Below are 18,391 nucleotides of genomic sequence, written 5' to 3' on the forward strand. Positions count from 1 at the left end.
AAGGTGCTGTTTCTCTATCATTGGCATAAAAAACCTCCTTAGCTCAGTATTGCTCAGTTAAGAGTATTTATTCATTTATATACAAAAGAATAAGAGAAAACTCCCATATAGTCTCCAAACTAGGAGTATTTAACTTAAAAGTTCACAGCCACTACAACTTGTCCGACAATGGCCAGCGTTCCATATAGCAAGGAGCCAACAATTAAAAAAATTAAGGAGCTCAACTACACTGTTGCTCTCACATCAGTTTTTTTTATGCCAATGATAGAGAAACAGTACCTTTATAGACCATAGCTTTGTAAGCAGGTCTGGGTCTACTGAGGCTTTTTCCTCCTTAAGCTTATCAGGATATAATAATGTAATTGTATTAAATGTGAGGATTGTTTGAACTATTTCAGTTCCTTCTTTTTTTAATCAGTTTTTCCTTTTGTACTTATAAATTCTAAGAATGCTCATCCTCTGAGCTACTTCCTTTGCATGACTGATGCTCTGTCTATCTGTGTGTTCCCACCTGCTTCCTTCTGCTTCTTTGAGCTTCCAGGTCAAAGGTTAGGACACAATGTGGTTTTTATTCACAGGTACCCAGTGATATGGTTGCCTTCAGACCCAGTACGAGTAGTACCTGTATCCTGGAGAGCAGTGAGTAGGAGTCAGCTGTGGGAACCCAAATGCATTTCTATACCTATACCGTACTTTGTTCCTGTTGATTCTTCTTTGGCCTTCTTGTAGGGGTATTTATACTACAAATATATCCTCTGGTAATAGAATCTTTAAAATACCTTGCCATACATGCTCTTGTACTTCACTTTAATTTCTCGCCTCTGGTCTGACGATCGATTTGAAAGGATTTCAATAATGGTCTTTTCATCTGTTCCTGCAATAATTCAATTGACATAAAAATAAAATTGATCAATGACTTGGTGGGTACTCAGTTTCGTAGACAGGGGGGCAAGTAGGTGAGCCCTATTTTTGCTAAGTGACATGGTAGAGTTAAAAGCTATGTAGATAAGAGTCGTGGAGGGGCATAATCGAACGGAAACACCTATCTCCATGGGCGTTTATCTCCGAGAATGGGTCCGTGAAGGGGTACAAATGTAACAAAAAAATATGGCAGATGACATTTAATGTGAACAAGTGCAAAGTGGTTCATGTGAGAAAGAGGAATCTGAACTATAGCTATGGGATGCAAGATTCCACGTTAGGAGTCACCGACCAAGAAAGGGATCTAGGTGTCATCGTTGATATGTTGAAACACTCTGCTGAGTGTACAGCGGTGGCGAAGAAAGCAAATAGAATATTAGATATTATTAGGAAAGGAATGGAAAACAAAAATGAGAACATTATAATGCCTTTGTATTGCTCCATGGTGCAACTGTATCTCGAATAATGTGTGCAATTCTGGTTACCACAGCTCAAAAAAGATATAGTGGATTTAGAAAATGTACTTATATATTCCGATACATTTACTATTTTGCATATTTCTTGCCAATAAAAATTATTAACAAAAAAAAAAAGAAAATGTAAATAGAAGGGTGACAAAAGTGATAAAGGGGATGGGACAACTTCCCTTTGAGGAAAGGCTAAAGCGGCTCTTCAGCTTGCAGAAAAGATGGCCGACGGGAGATATGATAGAGGTCTATAAAATAATGAGTGGAGTGGAATGGGTAGATGTGAATCGCTTGTTTACTCTTTCCAAAAATACTAGGACTAGGGGGCACGCAATGAAGCTACAAAGTAGTAAATATAAAACAAATCGGAAAAAGTCAGTGTGTAATTAAACTCTGGAATTCGTTGCCAGAGAAAGTGGTCAAAGCAGTTAGTTTAGCAGGGTTTAAAAAAGGTTTGGATATCTTCCTAAAAGAAAAGTCCATAAGCCATTATTAAGATGGACTTGGGAAAATCCACTGCTTATTTCTAGGATAAGCAGCATAAAATGTATTGTACTGTTTTGGGATCTTTGCCAGATATTTGTGACCTGGATTGGCCACTGTTGGAAATAGGATACTGGGCTTATGTTTGTGTGTGTACATTTCTATACGCTTCTGCATGTTGTGTATATATGTATTTGTACTGTATATATGTTTCTTTGAGGATGGGTTTGTTTGTGTGTGCATGCATATCTGTTTGTTGTTTTCCTGTATATGTATAAAGTTTGTGGTAGTCGTGTTAGTCCACTTTTAAAAGTAATAAATATAAATCAAACAAAACAAAGAAAAGAAAATAAGATGATAGTCAGGTATCATCCTATTTTCTTTTCTTTGTTTTGTTTGATTTCTGTTTATTACTTTTAACAGTGGACTATCACAGCTGCCACACTACCTTACACATATACAGCTGCATACACTACATTACAGGTGAGAACTGCAGCCGATGCTCTTACCCATTCCTTTGCAGGCTTTGTGAAGTTTCTTGGCATCTCGCTCTGCATCAAAATTGTGATGGTGTCGAATGGTTGGCTGGAAGACAAATGCAAGATTATATCCTCACTGCATGCTTTCACGGACAATATTTTGTTTAAACATACCTGAAGCTCATGTGCTGTTATCTGCCCATGGAGGGTCACTAGCTAAAGCGGTACACTTTGCTTCCTTCATTACTTTTTAGTGCAGAAATTGAAGGAAAAAACTACTTACTACCTAGAAATCTTGTGTAGTAATGCAGTACAGTCTTGCAAGTGAGATGACCTCAGAATGACCACAATCCACATAATCTACAGTTAACTATCATTCATCCTATATCTCCTAGTTACCCACCTTGCTTGGTACTATATCATTCAACAAGTTACTGGAGATCTTTTGCATCAGAATTGGCAAATGTTGTAAGTAGATCAGGCAATCCAAAATAACAGAAAGGTTTTGTATATAAGGTACTTGCTGGTATTGTAAGCACATTACAGTCAGGGCCAGCAGGAGGACTAGGCATCCACTAAGGGCAGTAGCATGGAGCAAGATATAAAAACCTATTAGGCTTACATTACTTAGGTGCAATTTAAGACTATAAATTAACCAAAGTTGAATAAAGGCAACTGGCTTGTACTAGTGCCTTGGTATTCTCAAGAGCCATCATTAGGTCATATTTTCAGGATTTCCCTAATGAAAATGTATGATAGGGATTTTCATGTTTATTGCCTTCAGTACATCAGCACATGCTGATGTGCCATTTGGGCCCATGGATATGATGGAGCATCTCATTGGTATGTATCTGTCGAAATAGTAGTGTCCCAGAAACATAGACCCCCCCCCCCAACAGCTTGTAAAAGAGACAGCTGAGAGGCTGGGGGGGGGGGGGGGGGATATGATTGAGGTTTTCAAAATCCTGAGTAGTGTGGAGGGTGGAGGTGAATCGATATTTCACTCATTCAGAAAGCATAAAGACCAGGGGACATTCAATGAACTTGCATGGAAATATGGGCCATAGTAAGACAGCTTGCCAAGATCTTATGTAAACCTATAGACTTCTAAGAGGACACCAACAGCAATTGAAGGTTAAAATCCTTTATCTCCTCTAACTGCAACCAGCTTGGAGAGTCCAACCCCCTGCACCACCATACCACATATGCTAACCTGGATTGCCCAATAATAGAGCTGTAGATGAGGCAACCCCATATCTCTCTCTTCCTTTGATCAGCACAACATGCTGATGTGGATTCTAGAATTCTTACAATGCCATATAAAACCAGAAATCTTCTCACTGAGAAGTCAAAACACATGATCAGGAACAGAACACAGAAAATGCTGAAACAAATAGAAGAGCTGAGGCAACACATCATTTTGATCAAATTGATAAGCCTGCCCCAAGAAATAGGCAGATCCATCCAAATCCAGAGGTCTGAAAAATCTGATCCAAAGGTGAAGAATAATTAACACAATATAAATGTCACAACTGCAATGGAATATTAATACCTAAATACTTAAAAGATGACACCTATTGGATTGAACATAATGTCACAGGTAAAATTCTCCCCCCCCCCCCCCCCTTCCCCACTAGCAAAAAGTTCAGATTTGTCAAAGATAAGTCTATATCCAGAGATCCGAACGAAATCTTCCAACAAAGACATTAACACCCCTCCCGATGTATCATGCTGAGACATGAAGAACCATACATATTCATAAATATAGACAACTTACATGCCATGCCATCAACCATAAGCCCATTAATTGACTGAGAATCCTAAATAAGTTGAGCTAGAGGTTCAAGGACATGAACAAATAGTGTGAGAGAAAAAAGGCATCCCTGTCACATCCCACTGTGAATGGAAAACAGAGTTGAGAGAGCCCCATTGATAAGCAGTTGAGCTTTAGAAGATGAGTGAGGAGATCCAACCCAGACACTTTTTTGGCATACCCACATTTTGTGACATTGTAAACAATCATTGAAATATCATCTAAGGTGGCTATCTCACACACGAAGAATGTCAGTTTCTGAAGGTTCATAAATATTTAATCAACCCGCCTGGTAGACCAATTATTTCTGGCAATGGTTCCATTTTAGAACCTCTATCTATTTTTGTTGACTTTTTTCCGAGGCCTTCTGTACCACTCATCCCAACATACATTAGAGACTCATCCCACATGATGCAATTACTTCAAGATTTCAATTGCGATTTGTCAGATATACTTATAGTTACCTTGGACCTAGAATCACTATATACTAATATTCCACAATTAGAGGCACTTACAATCAATCATTGAAGAAACACTCCGGAGAAGAGATAGTTACAGACACATATCTAACTGACTCATTCTCACTCTAACTAGCATCGCCCTCACCAATAATTACTTTTGTTTCCAGGATGTTTATTTTCAGCACTGCCATGGAGGCCTCCGTAGCCGTGGTCAATCTTTATGTAGCCAATTTCGAAAAACAATACCTAGAAGATCACCAGTACAAAGACAACATTTTACTCTTCAAGCTCTAAAGATATTTTTATCGTATGGAAAGGCATTCTCCATCTCAGAAGAATCTGTACTGATACTGATGAGTTTCATTGGCAAGCAAAAATTATGCAAAAAAAGATTTGAATGTAGAGGCTATTCCAAACAGTATGTCCATTCTTGTTATATTAAGGCCACTGGAGAGAATTATGAAGATCTACTTAAATTGAGAAAAGAGTGATCATCATCCAATTTAGTCTGCCCTCTCAGATTCTCACACCTTGCAGGACATATTCAGAAAAACATTTGCCAATATTGGCACATTCAAGAATCCCATGAATGATTTAAAAATAAAAGACTGGTAGTGGCTTTCTAGGGGTAGGAACCTCAGCGAGAAATTCGTCCCTTCTGCTCTCCCTGCTCTACCCAGTTCTCAAGAAAAGCACACCACCACAGGTCATTCTAAATGTGGTACGGTAGATGTAGTGTCTGCAAACATGTGGTTAAAACTGCTTTATTCATTCATCCACGCACTCAAAAGAAATATACGCTGAATCATAGATCCGACTGTAACAGTGCCAATGTCATCTACATTATCATGTGCCCCCCTCATCCATAGGAAAAACCAGAAGGATGATCAAAACCAGGATCATCAAACATCGCAGCAACATTAATCGCAACATTGAGTCAGCGCCCCTTGTAATCCATTGGCAAGAAGCACAGCACACTATTGAAGACTTGAAGTTTGTTGTTTTTAAACTTTTCAACAAAAACCGAAGGAGAGCCAATATTGATAGGGAGTTACTCCAAGAACAGAGGCTCATTTTTACTTTTCAAACAGTGGCACCTCTAGGTCTGAATCTAGATATTGACTATACACCTTTTTTTTTATAACACGTCTTTTAACCATGCAAGTAGCTGGGTTTTGTTTTATAGTTATTCTTTTAATATTTTTATTACACATTTTTACTTCGTAGCTTTTTATTGTCATACCCACCTTGCAATATGTGTATTCCTTACACTTTCTGATGCAGGTCCTAGATCTCATTTGTTGTCATTTGTGGATAAGTCTGTATATTTATTATGTTCCATTTGTACCATACACACTCATGTGTTTTAGGATTTGCTGACATTTTTTTAGATATGTTTATTTATTGTATTCTGATCATTATGCTTGTATTTTTATTACCTCACAATTATTGTTCTTTCTTGCCTGATCTTCTTTAGCTCACTGCCTTTCTCAGTCCTCTGCAGATTCTATTGCATATTCGTTATGCTTATCTGTAATTATGCACATCATTTTGTTCTGGAAATGTTTACATTGTTCTTTAATGCTTCCAAGTAGTGTATTTTATCATGTTCATTCCCTTTGTATTGTTAATAGCTCTATGTTTCGCTTAGCTTTCTTACGCACATTGCTTATCCCACTCGCATGCACATACGTGATGTTTTTTTGCCTTTGGTGCCTTTTTCTTTTATTTATAGCTATATGCACCACTGTTTCATTTTTCTTGGAGTTAGCAGTTTTGACTGCGGTATTTCCTGGACCTTTAATAAATCCGCCACAGTCTTTTTAAAGGTATTGCTCACTTTTATGACTTGCATTTTGCCTGCTTGACTATTCCCTCTCTTTTATGCTCGTTCTCTTTTAGGCAGATTTACATATTTCTGTCTATTTCTATGCCCATCCGATGTGTGTTTCAGTGCAGTGCTAGCATTTCATCTCACTGTTTCTTCTTATCTATCACACATGCTTGTTACCTCACAGTTTACTTCTCTAGTGTACAGCTTATTTGTCTGCCGCAATGCTTTATGGTGTCCCATTTTGCACATATAGGCAGAAACCTTTTTTCTTCTTAGTCAGATCCATCACTATATATATCAGCAGCATTCAATGTGGTAGATCACACATTGCTACTCCAACGCCTGGATCAGATATGAATAACAGGGAGCATGCTCAAATGGTTCTGTGAATTTCTTTCAAATCAAAGCTATTCTGTCAAGCAAAACAACCAACTTTCCAACTACTGGTTTCCTAACTGCAGGGTCCAGCAGGAATCTCCCCTCTCACTTACCCTCTTCAATGTCTTTATGTCATCCCTTGCCTCAATACATCTGGGTCTTAATGAACTACTATTATCCTACACCCAGCTTCTCTTATTTCTAGGATAAGAAGCATAAAATGTATTGTACTTTTTTGGGATCTTGCAAACAGGATGCTGGGCTTGATGGACCTTCAGTCTGTCCCAGTATGGCAATACTTATGTACTTAATTAGATTGTGAGCCCTCCAGCGACAGAGAAATGCCCAGTGTACCTGAATGTAACTCAGCTAGAGCTACTACTGAAAAAGGTTTTAGCAAAATCTAAATAAATAAATACCTTGTACTTTTTGTGACTCTTTTTACTCTTTTTATGTACAGCTATTTACTTCTCACTTTAGTCTGACCCATCACCTTTAAATATTGTCTTAGCACTATTCCCTTATATTGTATATGTTTATTTTGACTCCTAACTACCACTTTTACACACAGTATTTTTTTGTATCCACAGTATTTTTTTGTGCCAAGATGTTTGAGGTCTTTTCCTTCACCCTTCCAGATAAAATATGATTTGACTTCATAATTAAATGTTATGAGTCGCAGTGAGAGATATATTATTGAGATTGGATTTTCAGCTCGATATTTTGCTATCTGAATATTACCCAGCTTCTCTACAAGTTATATGCTGATGATTCTTTGAGTTGTTTGCCTGTCAAGGGCATATTGATTGGTTTTACTGCTGTACCTCCCTTCCTCCAGAAGCTACTGCCCTATGTAACATCCTAGTCTACTTAGGGGTGTAATTATTAATGTGGGCTACCATTAAGATGTGTAATTTTACTACTGGATGGACCCTACAGGTCTTTTTCTGCCGTCACTTACTATGTTACTAACTTGTGCTATTTTACCGCAGGTCCCATTTTGTGCAATGAGACCTAGTTACTAATTACTGAGGTTAACAGCAAAATAACACATCTTAATGGTAGTCCACCTTGAGAACTTTCCCCCTTAATGGTTAAGATGGCTCAGATTAAAATAAAGCTAGTGCCTTGGTTTTCCCCCCTTCTCTTCAAAGAGTTACTGATATTGGTAAAGTAACATAGATACACTACTTGTCACTGGAAATCATTAACATTGCTAATACACAAGGCCTCAATTTCTGATGTACTTGTTCAATTGTGAAGCGCTGCGTACGACTGGTAGCGCTATAGAAATGATTTATAGAAGTAGTAGTAGTAGTACTTAAATTACAGCAGCCATAAGTACATGAGTATTGCCATACTGGGAAAGACCAAAGGTCCATCAAGCCCAGCATCCTGTTTCCAACAGTGGCCAATCCAGGTCACAAATACCTGGCAAGATCCCACAATTACTAACTATAAAATAACTTTGACTGAAGGCCCTCCATAGTAAGAAATAATTTCTCCCATTCTGTGCCTGAGACATAAATTCTTGGCGCTAATCTAGACACAGGTGTCAGGTCTGGAAGCCATCTTGTATGAATTTGTATCCTTAAGTGGGCATGGCTTTGTGGATTTCTATATTCACGTTTTTATAAGTAAAGGCTGGTACCATTTGGTCCCCACATAGGACCAAATTCTATATATGGCACTGAAAAATTGGTACCGAAAAAACTGAGCACTCACTGCTTTTGTATAAAGAGCACTCTGAGATGAGCATTGTTTATAGAATAGCGCCTAGCACCGGTATCTACGTCTGAGGATTCATACCAGTTGAAACCTGGTGGAAATCCCCGTGCCATATCCTGTAACACTATGCGCAAATTCTTGGAATGCCATGACCTGCCCATGCCCCTCTCATGGCTATTTTTTGGGATCCACGCACAAGAATTAATGCACATCTTTATACAGAATAATATCTAGCAAGATGCAGTGGAAATTCTAATTATTGCCAGTTAGCACTAATAATTCATTATTAGTGTCTAATTATCAGTGCTAATTGGTTTGTTACTCAATTAAATTGTGTACGCAAATTAAGCACATGTCCAAAGTTGCGTGCATAATTTTGTGCACCATAAATAGAATCTGAGGGAATGTGTGTTAGAAAAAGAGTTAATTTCAAAAGGGTTAGTATTCTAAACTTCTCCAAAATTTTTATTTTAGTTTAAATACATTCTTTTATAACTCATAGGCCCTGATGATCAGAAGCAAACATGGGTGCTAGAGGCTATTAGTGCCATACTAGCGCCCATGTTCAGAGCCAGCGAGCATGTGAAACAATGAGCTCGCTGGCTCTGATCACAAGTAGCATGCTAAACAGAGCATTACATATTCCTCCCCAATGCTCAGCGAGCAGTGTGCCAAACAAGGGCGCTGCTGCCATGGCAAACCCTATACCTGCTTGGAGCTGGCATTAGGGTTTGCAGAGCATTGGGGAGGAACGGGGAGCCCGGTCCAGCATGCATCTGCATGCTAGCAGGCCTCCCTATCCCACCCCAGGCCAAAAAGCCCCACCCATAAGCCCCATAAGCCACTCGATATGGGGAGCTGGAGGTCCGATGGACTTCAGGCCCCCAACCCCCCTGACAGAGGCCCCCCCAACCCTCCCCAGTGGTCTAGTGCCCCCCCCCCCCCAATCTCATCCCCCCCAATCCCCCATACCTCGAAGAGACAGAGGAAGGGAGTAGCACTCCTTCCTCCTTCCAGTGCTGCCTCCAGGAAAGCGGCACCCTGCCCTGCTCAGTGCATCCTGGGATGCATTGGGTAGGGCTTCCTTACCATATAAGGGAACAGCGTGGAGAATTTGATCATTGGGGCTCCAGTTTTATATATTTTTGTTTTCTTTTTCTTTTGTTTTTCCTTTTCCCATGTCTCTTCCATGTTCACTTAGATGGCTCCCTTTTTTCTTAGGGCATATTTATAACACATCACAATGAACAATTAGGTGCCCCTGAAGCAGGTGGGAGTACCGAAACATGTCTGGCTTGGATTTGATTTGAACACTGACTGGACAGTTGTGAGTTTTGTATGCTCACTTTCCATTGGCTGGTGTCTTCTATTGCACTTGCTTTTAGGGCCCCTTTTACCAAGCTGTGGTAAAAAGGGCCCTGTGGTAGCGCCAGCTCATGAGGCCCCTTTTACTGCAGCAGATAAAAGGCAACAAAAAAAGGAAATGACTGTGCAGTAAGTGCACACTTGTTGCACGGCCATTTCTGGGAGGGGGAGAGCCCTTACTGTCACCTATTTAGGAGGCGGTAGGGGCTCCCTCGCTAATCCGGCAGTAAAAAAAAATGTAATTTCCGTTATGCCAAAAATGGTGCACGGTGGGGGTGGCACTACTGCCGGCTCCTGTGGTAGTGCTGGATTGGCACACGACAAAGCGGTGGTACTGGTACCGCTGCTTTGTAAAAGGGACCCTCATCTCTCCCTACACTCCCTCCCAGGAACTCCATTCACTAGGCAAATCTCTCCTAATTTCACCCTTCTCCTTCATCGCTAACTCCAGACTCCGTCCCTTTTGTCTCGCCGCACCTTATGCCTGGAATGGGCTTCCTGAGCCGTTACGACTAGCTCCATCCCTGGCCGCCTTCAAATCCAGGCTAAAGGCCTACCTGTTTGATGCTGCTTTTGACTCCTAACTTGCCACTTGCTCGTAACCTTTATCTTGTCTTCCTCTCTTCAATAGTCCCTTTCCCTATGTGTCCTTCTGTCTGTCTTACCATTATCCTTATTGGTCCTGTCTGTCTGTCCTGATTTAGATTGTAAGCTCTTTTGAGCAGGGACTGTCTTTTCTTCATGTTCAATTGTGAAGTGCTGCGTACGACTGGTAGCGCTATAGAAATGATTTATAGTAGTAGTAGTTCTTTATGAAATGTTTTCTTTGGTCATTGGAAGTCTGACATTCCTATGCTTTTTCTGTCTGATGCACTTAAACTACAGCAGGTGATAAACCACTATTACCAACTATAACCAGTATGCTTTTTCTAGCAAAAAAGGTGCCGGTACTCAAATGCTAGGCCACCCTTCAGAGGTGGGACGATCATTGAGGGACCCACCCTAAATAGCCAGGCCTCCTGCAATCAGTCACAGAATCTATGAAAAGGCAGGTGTGTAGAGCCTGAGCTCTTTCATTAAAACTTGGAAACAATGGAAACGGTGCTGCTACCCCCTCAAAAGAAGCTGACTATATCATAGCTTTGACTGAAGGCCTTCTGTAGTAAGAACTAATGTCTCTCATTCTGTGCCCATGACTAATTCTTGGGGCTAATCTAGATACAGGTATCAGGACAGGAAACCATCTTATGTGAGTTTGGTTCCTTAAATGGCCAAGATGTTTAGTAAATTTGGAAGATTACATGTTCTGCAGCCCAAAATGTTTTGATAAAAAAAGGACACTGCAAGAAAGGTAAATTATTTGATTGAGAGGTGTTTATTGCTCATTATCTTCTTTGTAAATGATTAACTAGATGCATAGGTTTCCTAGATGATATTCCTAACTGGATACTGTCCTCTTCTTAACAGCCATCAGATAAAGTGTCATTAGCCCTGAGTTCATCCATCGCTTGGCCTTCCTCTGTTTATTTTCTCATGTGAAAATTTGAAACAGAAGTCTTGAAATTACATGGGTAATTTTCCAGTACCAAAATACTTGATTTATTTAATTTTATGAATTAGAGAGCGTGAATCTAACTGCTTATTAATTTCTAATTGGTCTCTTTTGCATTTTTATAATTAAATGGTAGTAATTTTTATGACATGAACATTCTCTGAATGACTCCTCTTAGTACCAAGAAGATTTTGATGCAGATATTAAATAAGGATGTGAAGAGTAGAATTCAAACATTCAAGTTGGAATCTGCCAAATGTAAAGCCTCTCAAAAAACAAGGGCAGGACTGCATGCCCCAGCTCCTTCACGTCCATAGGGAACTACGATTTTGAAAACCTGGACGTAGAGGAAAAAAACATACTTTTCCTCTACAGTGACGTCTCTAGACATTAATATTTGGGGTGGCAATAGGGGGCCAAGCTAGGAATATGGTGGTGGTGGGGGCAAATAAAAGTGACAGTTCCATACATAATCCCCCTTCCCCCCTCCACTTTTAAATTAGCAATCTTATATACATAAAATAAACCCTCCCCTCTAGTCTGTTTAAACTACCCGGTAAAATCATCATTATATAGTTAATAGCATCCTTCAACAAATTCTTCTATGTGAACATAGTTTGGATTCTTTACAAGATTGGTCAGAATCTCAGTATAAACCTTGAAGCTCCAGTTCTATATCACAATCTCCATATTTCCCAAAAATGAAGCTACCCCCTTACAACTGGCCACATAAAAAATATTTATATTGTGACAATCAACTCAGGAACAGCACACACGCTCTTTCCACTGCTAGACAGTTTACTTAAAGTACATGGGTTTTTGTGGGGTGACTCTACCATAGTGCTTCTCAACCCAGTCCTTGGGTCACACTCAGCCAATTGGATTTTCAGGATATCTACAATGAAGATGTATATGTCTGTATACGAAGGAGGGATTGTATAAAAATCTCTCTCATGCATCATCATTGTGGATATCCTGAAAACCTAACTGGCTGAGCTAACAGAAGTAGAAACCCCACTAATCCTAAGTATTTTTATTTTTCAAACAGGCCAGATACTTTAAAAAAATAACTCAAAACCCTGCAAAACGGCACTCAAAACATATACAGGAAACTTACCAAACCATAATAGCCCTACCCCACCTATGAAGACAGGCCCCTAGAGCACCAAAATATCCTGCTACTGGGAAACTGGAACAAGATTGACTATTATGTAATCCTACATAGACACCACAAGCCAGCAGAATCCTTCACCTCAGTTGCAGAAGCAGAGCATGATTCTCACCTGATACAAAATAGGGAACTGCAAAAAACATGCAGACAAAAAATGAAATGGAGACAAAAACTGAAAGTAGAGATACCAGACTTCATGTCGAGCAACACCAGAGAAACAGAAAGAAATGTATGTACTCCTATACAGTGGAAAATAAAGCTGATAGATCTCAACATCAACATAATTCAGTCACTAAACAGAAAATAAAGCGAAGATACAAACCTGAGATAGTTTATGTGGTGGTGGTGCAGTAGAGGGAGGTCAACCTTTGGGGTGGATCAGTTTATGGAGTAGTGAGGTAATTTCAGGGTTATTTTTTGGGGTGGGGCAGTTTGTGACATGGTACGTTTTAGGGGTGAGGCAGTTTGTGGAGGGGTGAGGCAGTTGGGGGAAATGTTTTGGTTGTAGGGTGGTTTGTGGGGTTTAAGTGGCTATTACTGAGATAGTTTCTGGGGGTTGAGGAAATTAGCAGTGTGGTGGGATGGGTGAATTGGACTATTTTTTTGGGGTGGGGCAGTTATAGAGGTGGAAGACTTGCAGGGGTCAGATTTTTGGGGTAGGGCAGTTTGCAGTATGATGGAGCAGTTTTGAGGTGGGGGATGGGGCAATATGTGGTATAGTAGGGCAGGGATGGGACAGTTGCAGTGGTATTTTTTGGGTGTGAAGTAGTTAGCAGGTGGGTCAGTTGCAGGGTAGGATTTTGGGATGGCAGCAGTTTGTTGGGTGATGCGGCAGTATTAGTGGGTGTAGGTTTTGAGGGTGGAGGCAGTTTGTGAGATGGAACAGTTGCAAGGATGTAGTTTTAGGGGATGGGCAGTTGCAGAGGGGTATTTCTAGGGTGGGGCAGTTTTCATGGTGATGAGGCAGTTGTGGGGAGGTAATTTAGGGGTGTGGAGCAGCAAGCAGCTCACAGGGTGGTGGGGCAATTGAAGTAGTATACATGAATTGCTTGTTTACTCTTTCCATAAATACTAGGGCTATGGGGCACACAATGAAGCTACAAAGTTGTAAATTTAAAACAAATTAGAGAAAATAATTAAACTCTAGAATTCGTTGCCAGAGAATGTGGTAAAAGCAGTTAGTTTAGCAGGATTTAAAAGGTTTGGATAACTTCCTTCAAGAAAAGTCCATATGCCATTATTAAGATGGACTTGGGGAAAATCCACTGCTAATTTCTAGGATAATCAGCAAAAAATCTATTATACTGTTTTGGGAATTTGCCAGGTACTTGTAACCTAGATTGGCCACTGTTGGAAACAGGATGCTGGGCTTGCTGGACCTTCGGCCTGTCCCAGTATGGCAACACTTATGTACTTATGCATTTAATTTAGGGGTAATAGCAGTTTGTGGGATGGTAGGGTAGTTTTGAGGGTAATTTTTATGGGTGGGACAGTTTGTGGGGTGGCATGGCTGTTGTGCGGTCTTAGTTTTCGGGGCTGGAACATTTTGCAGTGTAGTGAAGCAGTTGTGGGGGATAATTTTAAGGGACAGAGTATTTTGTGTAGGGGGTATTTTTGGAGTGGAGATAGTTTGGTGGGCTGGAAGACTACAGAACAAAGAGGGGCAGTTTGAAAGGAGGAATTCCCTAACTGCACTGCTCACTGTATATTTTTGTGCTACAGAAGCTGGAACTCTTTTCCCATAAAAATGCATTTTTTTTGGGGGGGGGGGGGTATTTTTCTGGAATTCTTGGTCAGATCTGGCCCATTTTTGAATTTGATATGTCTTTTTATCAGTTTTCCTCACATGGTAAATTTCATCGCATTCAGTTAAATTTTTGGAAAGTTATTTTACCCTCAGATCAGCTTCCATAGAAATGCCTTTGGTCTTTTTTTGGAGGGGGGCTGCTTATTTCTCTGGAACCCATGGTCTAATTTTGCCCCCAGACCTGCCCCCTCTGCACTAAAAAATAAAATATTTTTTAGTATGTGGTTTGCATGCACAGATCCAAAAATGACCGCAGGATGCCTGAACGCATCCTATGGTAAGCCATTTTAAGCTATGGTAAGTGCATAGTAGTCCTTACCGCTGCTTAGTAGAAGGGCCTGTAACATTTCCCTGCCCCAACTCTGCCTATATTGCATAATAAATGTTCAGAGAGGCCAATTTTGGATTCAAACTCTCAAATTTGGCAGCATGAATCCTTTGAGATTTAGCCTTTATGTCCATAGTAACATAGTAAATGATTGCAGATAAAGACCAGAATGGTCCATCCAGTCTGCCCAACAGTCACACTCATTATCAATTCATGATTAAACCAACAATGGATGTGATACAAAATACATGATCATGGTATTTCTTTGCGTTTCTGAGACATAGATCTTAGAAGTCTGCTCGACACTGTCTTTACATTCCAATTAGTGGAGTTGCCATCGAAGCCAACTCCAACCTATCTGAATCCATCTTATCATTTGTAGGACACACAGACTGTAAAAGTCTGCCTAGCATTGTCCTCATGTTCCAGCTACTGAAGTTGCTGTTGAAGCCCTCTCCAGCCTATCCTTAACCAGATTACTATATACGAGGTAATATCTCTGTCTGACTCAAGTCCTTAAATCTATGTCAGATGAATTTAATCAATTTTTGGACTCAATGACCCAAGAACTAGATCATGGAACTATGCTAAATGTGGACTACCAGGATTTTAGCAAGGCCTTTGACATGATTCTGTATAGACGACTAATAAATAAACTGAGCATCCTTGGTATGGGCCCAAAAGTGACTGAATGGGTTAAAGACTAGTAGAATGGGAGGTGATGTGGAGGGGCATTTTCGAAAGAAAAGTCTAAGTTGGAATTTGGATGTCCTTGTAAAACGTCCAAATTCAGAGGCAGGGAGAAGATCATTTTCAAAAAAGATGGATGTCCATCTTTTGTGTTCGAAAATACCATGGACGCCCTTGGATTTGGACATCCTTAGATTTGGACGTCTTTGATTTTCTGCCATTTTCGAACACAAAGACATCCAAGTCTAAAACGTCCAAAGTCAAGCTATTTGGACGTGGGAGGAGCCAGAATTTGTAGTAGACTGGTCCCCCTGACATGCCAGGATAGCAATCATAAAATGCTCCCAGGAACACAGCTCCTTTACCTTGTGTGCTGAGCCCCCCCCCAAACCCTCCCAAAACCCACTACCCCCAACTGTACACCACTACAATAGCCCTTACAGGTGAAGGGAGGCACCTATATGTGGGTACAGAGGGTTTCTGGTGGGTTTTGGAGGGCTCGCTGTTTCCTCCACAAGTGTAACAGGTAGGGGAGTATGGACCTGGGACAACCTGTCTGAAGTGCACTGCACCTACTACTAAACTACTCCAGGGACCTACATGTGCTGTAATGGACCTGAGTATGACATCTGAGGCTGGCAAGTAATGTTCATCACAGTTTTGGGGGTTGGGAGGGGGTTAGTGACCACTGGGGGAGTAAGGGGCGGTCATCACCGATTCCTTCCAATGGTCATCTGGTTGGGTACCTTTTTGTGCCTTAATTGTAATAAAACCAGCTCAAAGTGTCCAAGTTTTAGTCCAGGATGTCTTTGCTTTGTTCCATTATGGCTCAAAGACGTCCAAGTCTTAGGAATGCCCAAGTAGCGCCTCAAACACGTCTCCGATACGCCCCCTTGAAATTTGGACGTCTTTGTGATGGACTTTGAGAAAGACATCCAAAATGCGGTTTCGATTATACTGATTTGGATGTCTTTGTGAGATGGACATCCCAATGCCGATTTATGTCACTTTTTGGACATCCATCTCTTTCGAAATTGAGCCCCAAAGGGTAGTAGCAGTGATAAAAACCTGTGGCTCTCAATATAGAACACATAGGTACAGAAGATACTAATGAGTCAAACTTATTGATCTAAGACAGTGGCTCACAACCTGTACGATACCAATCTCCTCCCTAATGGGTTTATTTGTATGCTGTAAAATTTAATAATTGAATTATTTCGGCAACCTTGATTAACTAATATTACCCACTGAAAGAAATACAACATATATAAATCTAGAAACTTATTTGGCTTCTCTCTCAGTTGCCTCTGCTGCTCTAGCTCTGCCTTGCCTTGATCATTAACCTTTACTTTAGCAAACGTCATCTAATTACCTTACTAAGCTGACCTGATAGTAAGCCTGTGGGCAACACTGCAGAGAAACTTCCTTTCTTCCAGCTCATGAATGTCCCACCAGTGCGTTTTTTTCTAGCAAAAAATGTGCCGGTACTCAAATGCTAGGCCACCCTTCAGGGGTGGGGTGATCACTAAGGGACCCACCCCACAACAGCCAGGCCCCCTGCAACCAGTCACAGAATCTATGACAAGGTAGAATTGGTGTGTAGAGCCTGAGCTCTTTCATTAAAACTTGGGGTCCATAGGTCAATTTTAGCAGACAATGGAAAAGGTGCCGGTACTCAGTACCCCCAAGTACCCCCTCAAAAAAAGCCCTGGTCCCAACACAGATGGAAGCATTAGTCCATGTGGGCTATCATGGATGTACAGCCTCTGAATTAGCTAGCCCAGCTAATTGATTCTCATTGGTCTAATTGCTTTGTCTGACTCAAGCCCTTAAAATACATACAGAATGGTAGAAACCCTTTCCTAATCTGATCTTTAAATACATGCAGCTCACTTTTTCTCCCCTTCTGCCCATTTTTCTCCCCCGAGGGCTGAAGGGACAAAGGCCCCGTCACCCTTGTTGGCTGGCAGTTGTCTTCTGCCCCTACAGGGCCAGACTCCTCAACCACCTCTGCAATGTAGCCAGGCCCAGCTAGACCTGATGGACAGGAGAGCTCACTCTGGATCTACCGCTGCACAGTGCTGCAGTGTAAGCCACAGGCAAGGCTCAATATGCCTTTGTAGTTTTATTTATTTTTTATTTTTGTTACATTTGTACCCCGCGCTTTCCCGCTCATGGCAGGCTCAATGAGGCTTACATGGGGCAATGGAGGGTTAAGTGACTTGCCCAGAGTCACAAGGAGCTGCCTGTGCCTGAAGTGGGAATTGAACTTAGTTCCTCAGTTCCCCAGGACCAAAGTCCACCACCCTAACCACTAGGCCACTCCTCTTGTTAAACATTAAAAAGGGTTTCTTTTGCTCATCAAGAGATTACTGTAACATGTAAAATGATAGATAAGGTTATCAGACCAAAACTGTGAACTCTGAGGTGCCAGTTAATCATTTGGGGTTGTACAATGATAGGCATTGAAGAGTTTCTGAAGGTTTTATTACCTGCATTTTTCAGGATGTGACCGGCCCCACAGTGCTGTGTTATGATCAATAACTGTGACTGCATCTACAACACGTGCTCAAATGCTGGGGAAAGGCTAGCAGTGATTAATTACCAGCCCATTTTCTCTGTATTTCTCCATATCTTGTTGAATGCCCCATTACTATCATCTTCAATGTAATTGCAACAAAAATATATTTTTCTCAGTCTTCTGCTTTCTCCGTGACTTCATCACATGCATGTGGAAAAGAGGAACCCAAACTATAGCTATGTGATGCAAGGTTCCACATTATGAGTCACTGCCCAGGAAAAGGATCTAGGTGTCATTGTTGATGATCTGTTCAAACCCTCTGCTCAGTGTGCAGCGGCGGCTAAGAAAGCAAATAGAATGTTAGGTATTATTAGGAAAAGAATGGAAAACAAC

At 40.8% G+C, this 18,391-nt stretch overlaps 1 protein-coding gene across 1 annotated transcript in view; it reads right to left on the minus strand.

Moving 5' to 3' along the window:
• Positions 1-18,391, minus strand: part of ANXA13 (annexin A13) — a 72,057-nt gene that overhangs the window by 35,487 nt on the left and 18,179 nt on the right. The window contains exons 2-3 of the mRNA XM_030218848.1: positions 2,381-2,456; positions 780-874 (exon numbers count right to left, since the gene is read on the minus strand). Coding sequence (XP_030074708.1) covers positions 780-874; positions 2,381-2,456 — 171 coding nt within the window. The remainder of the gene's footprint in view (positions 1-779; positions 875-2,380; positions 2,457-18,391) is intronic.

This window comes from Microcaecilia unicolor, chromosome 1 (genome assembly GCF_901765095.1).
Source record: "Microcaecilia unicolor chromosome 1, aMicUni1.1, whole genome shotgun sequence".
Classification (NCBI taxonomy): domain Eukaryota; kingdom Metazoa; phylum Chordata; class Amphibia; order Gymnophiona; family Siphonopidae; genus Microcaecilia; species Microcaecilia unicolor.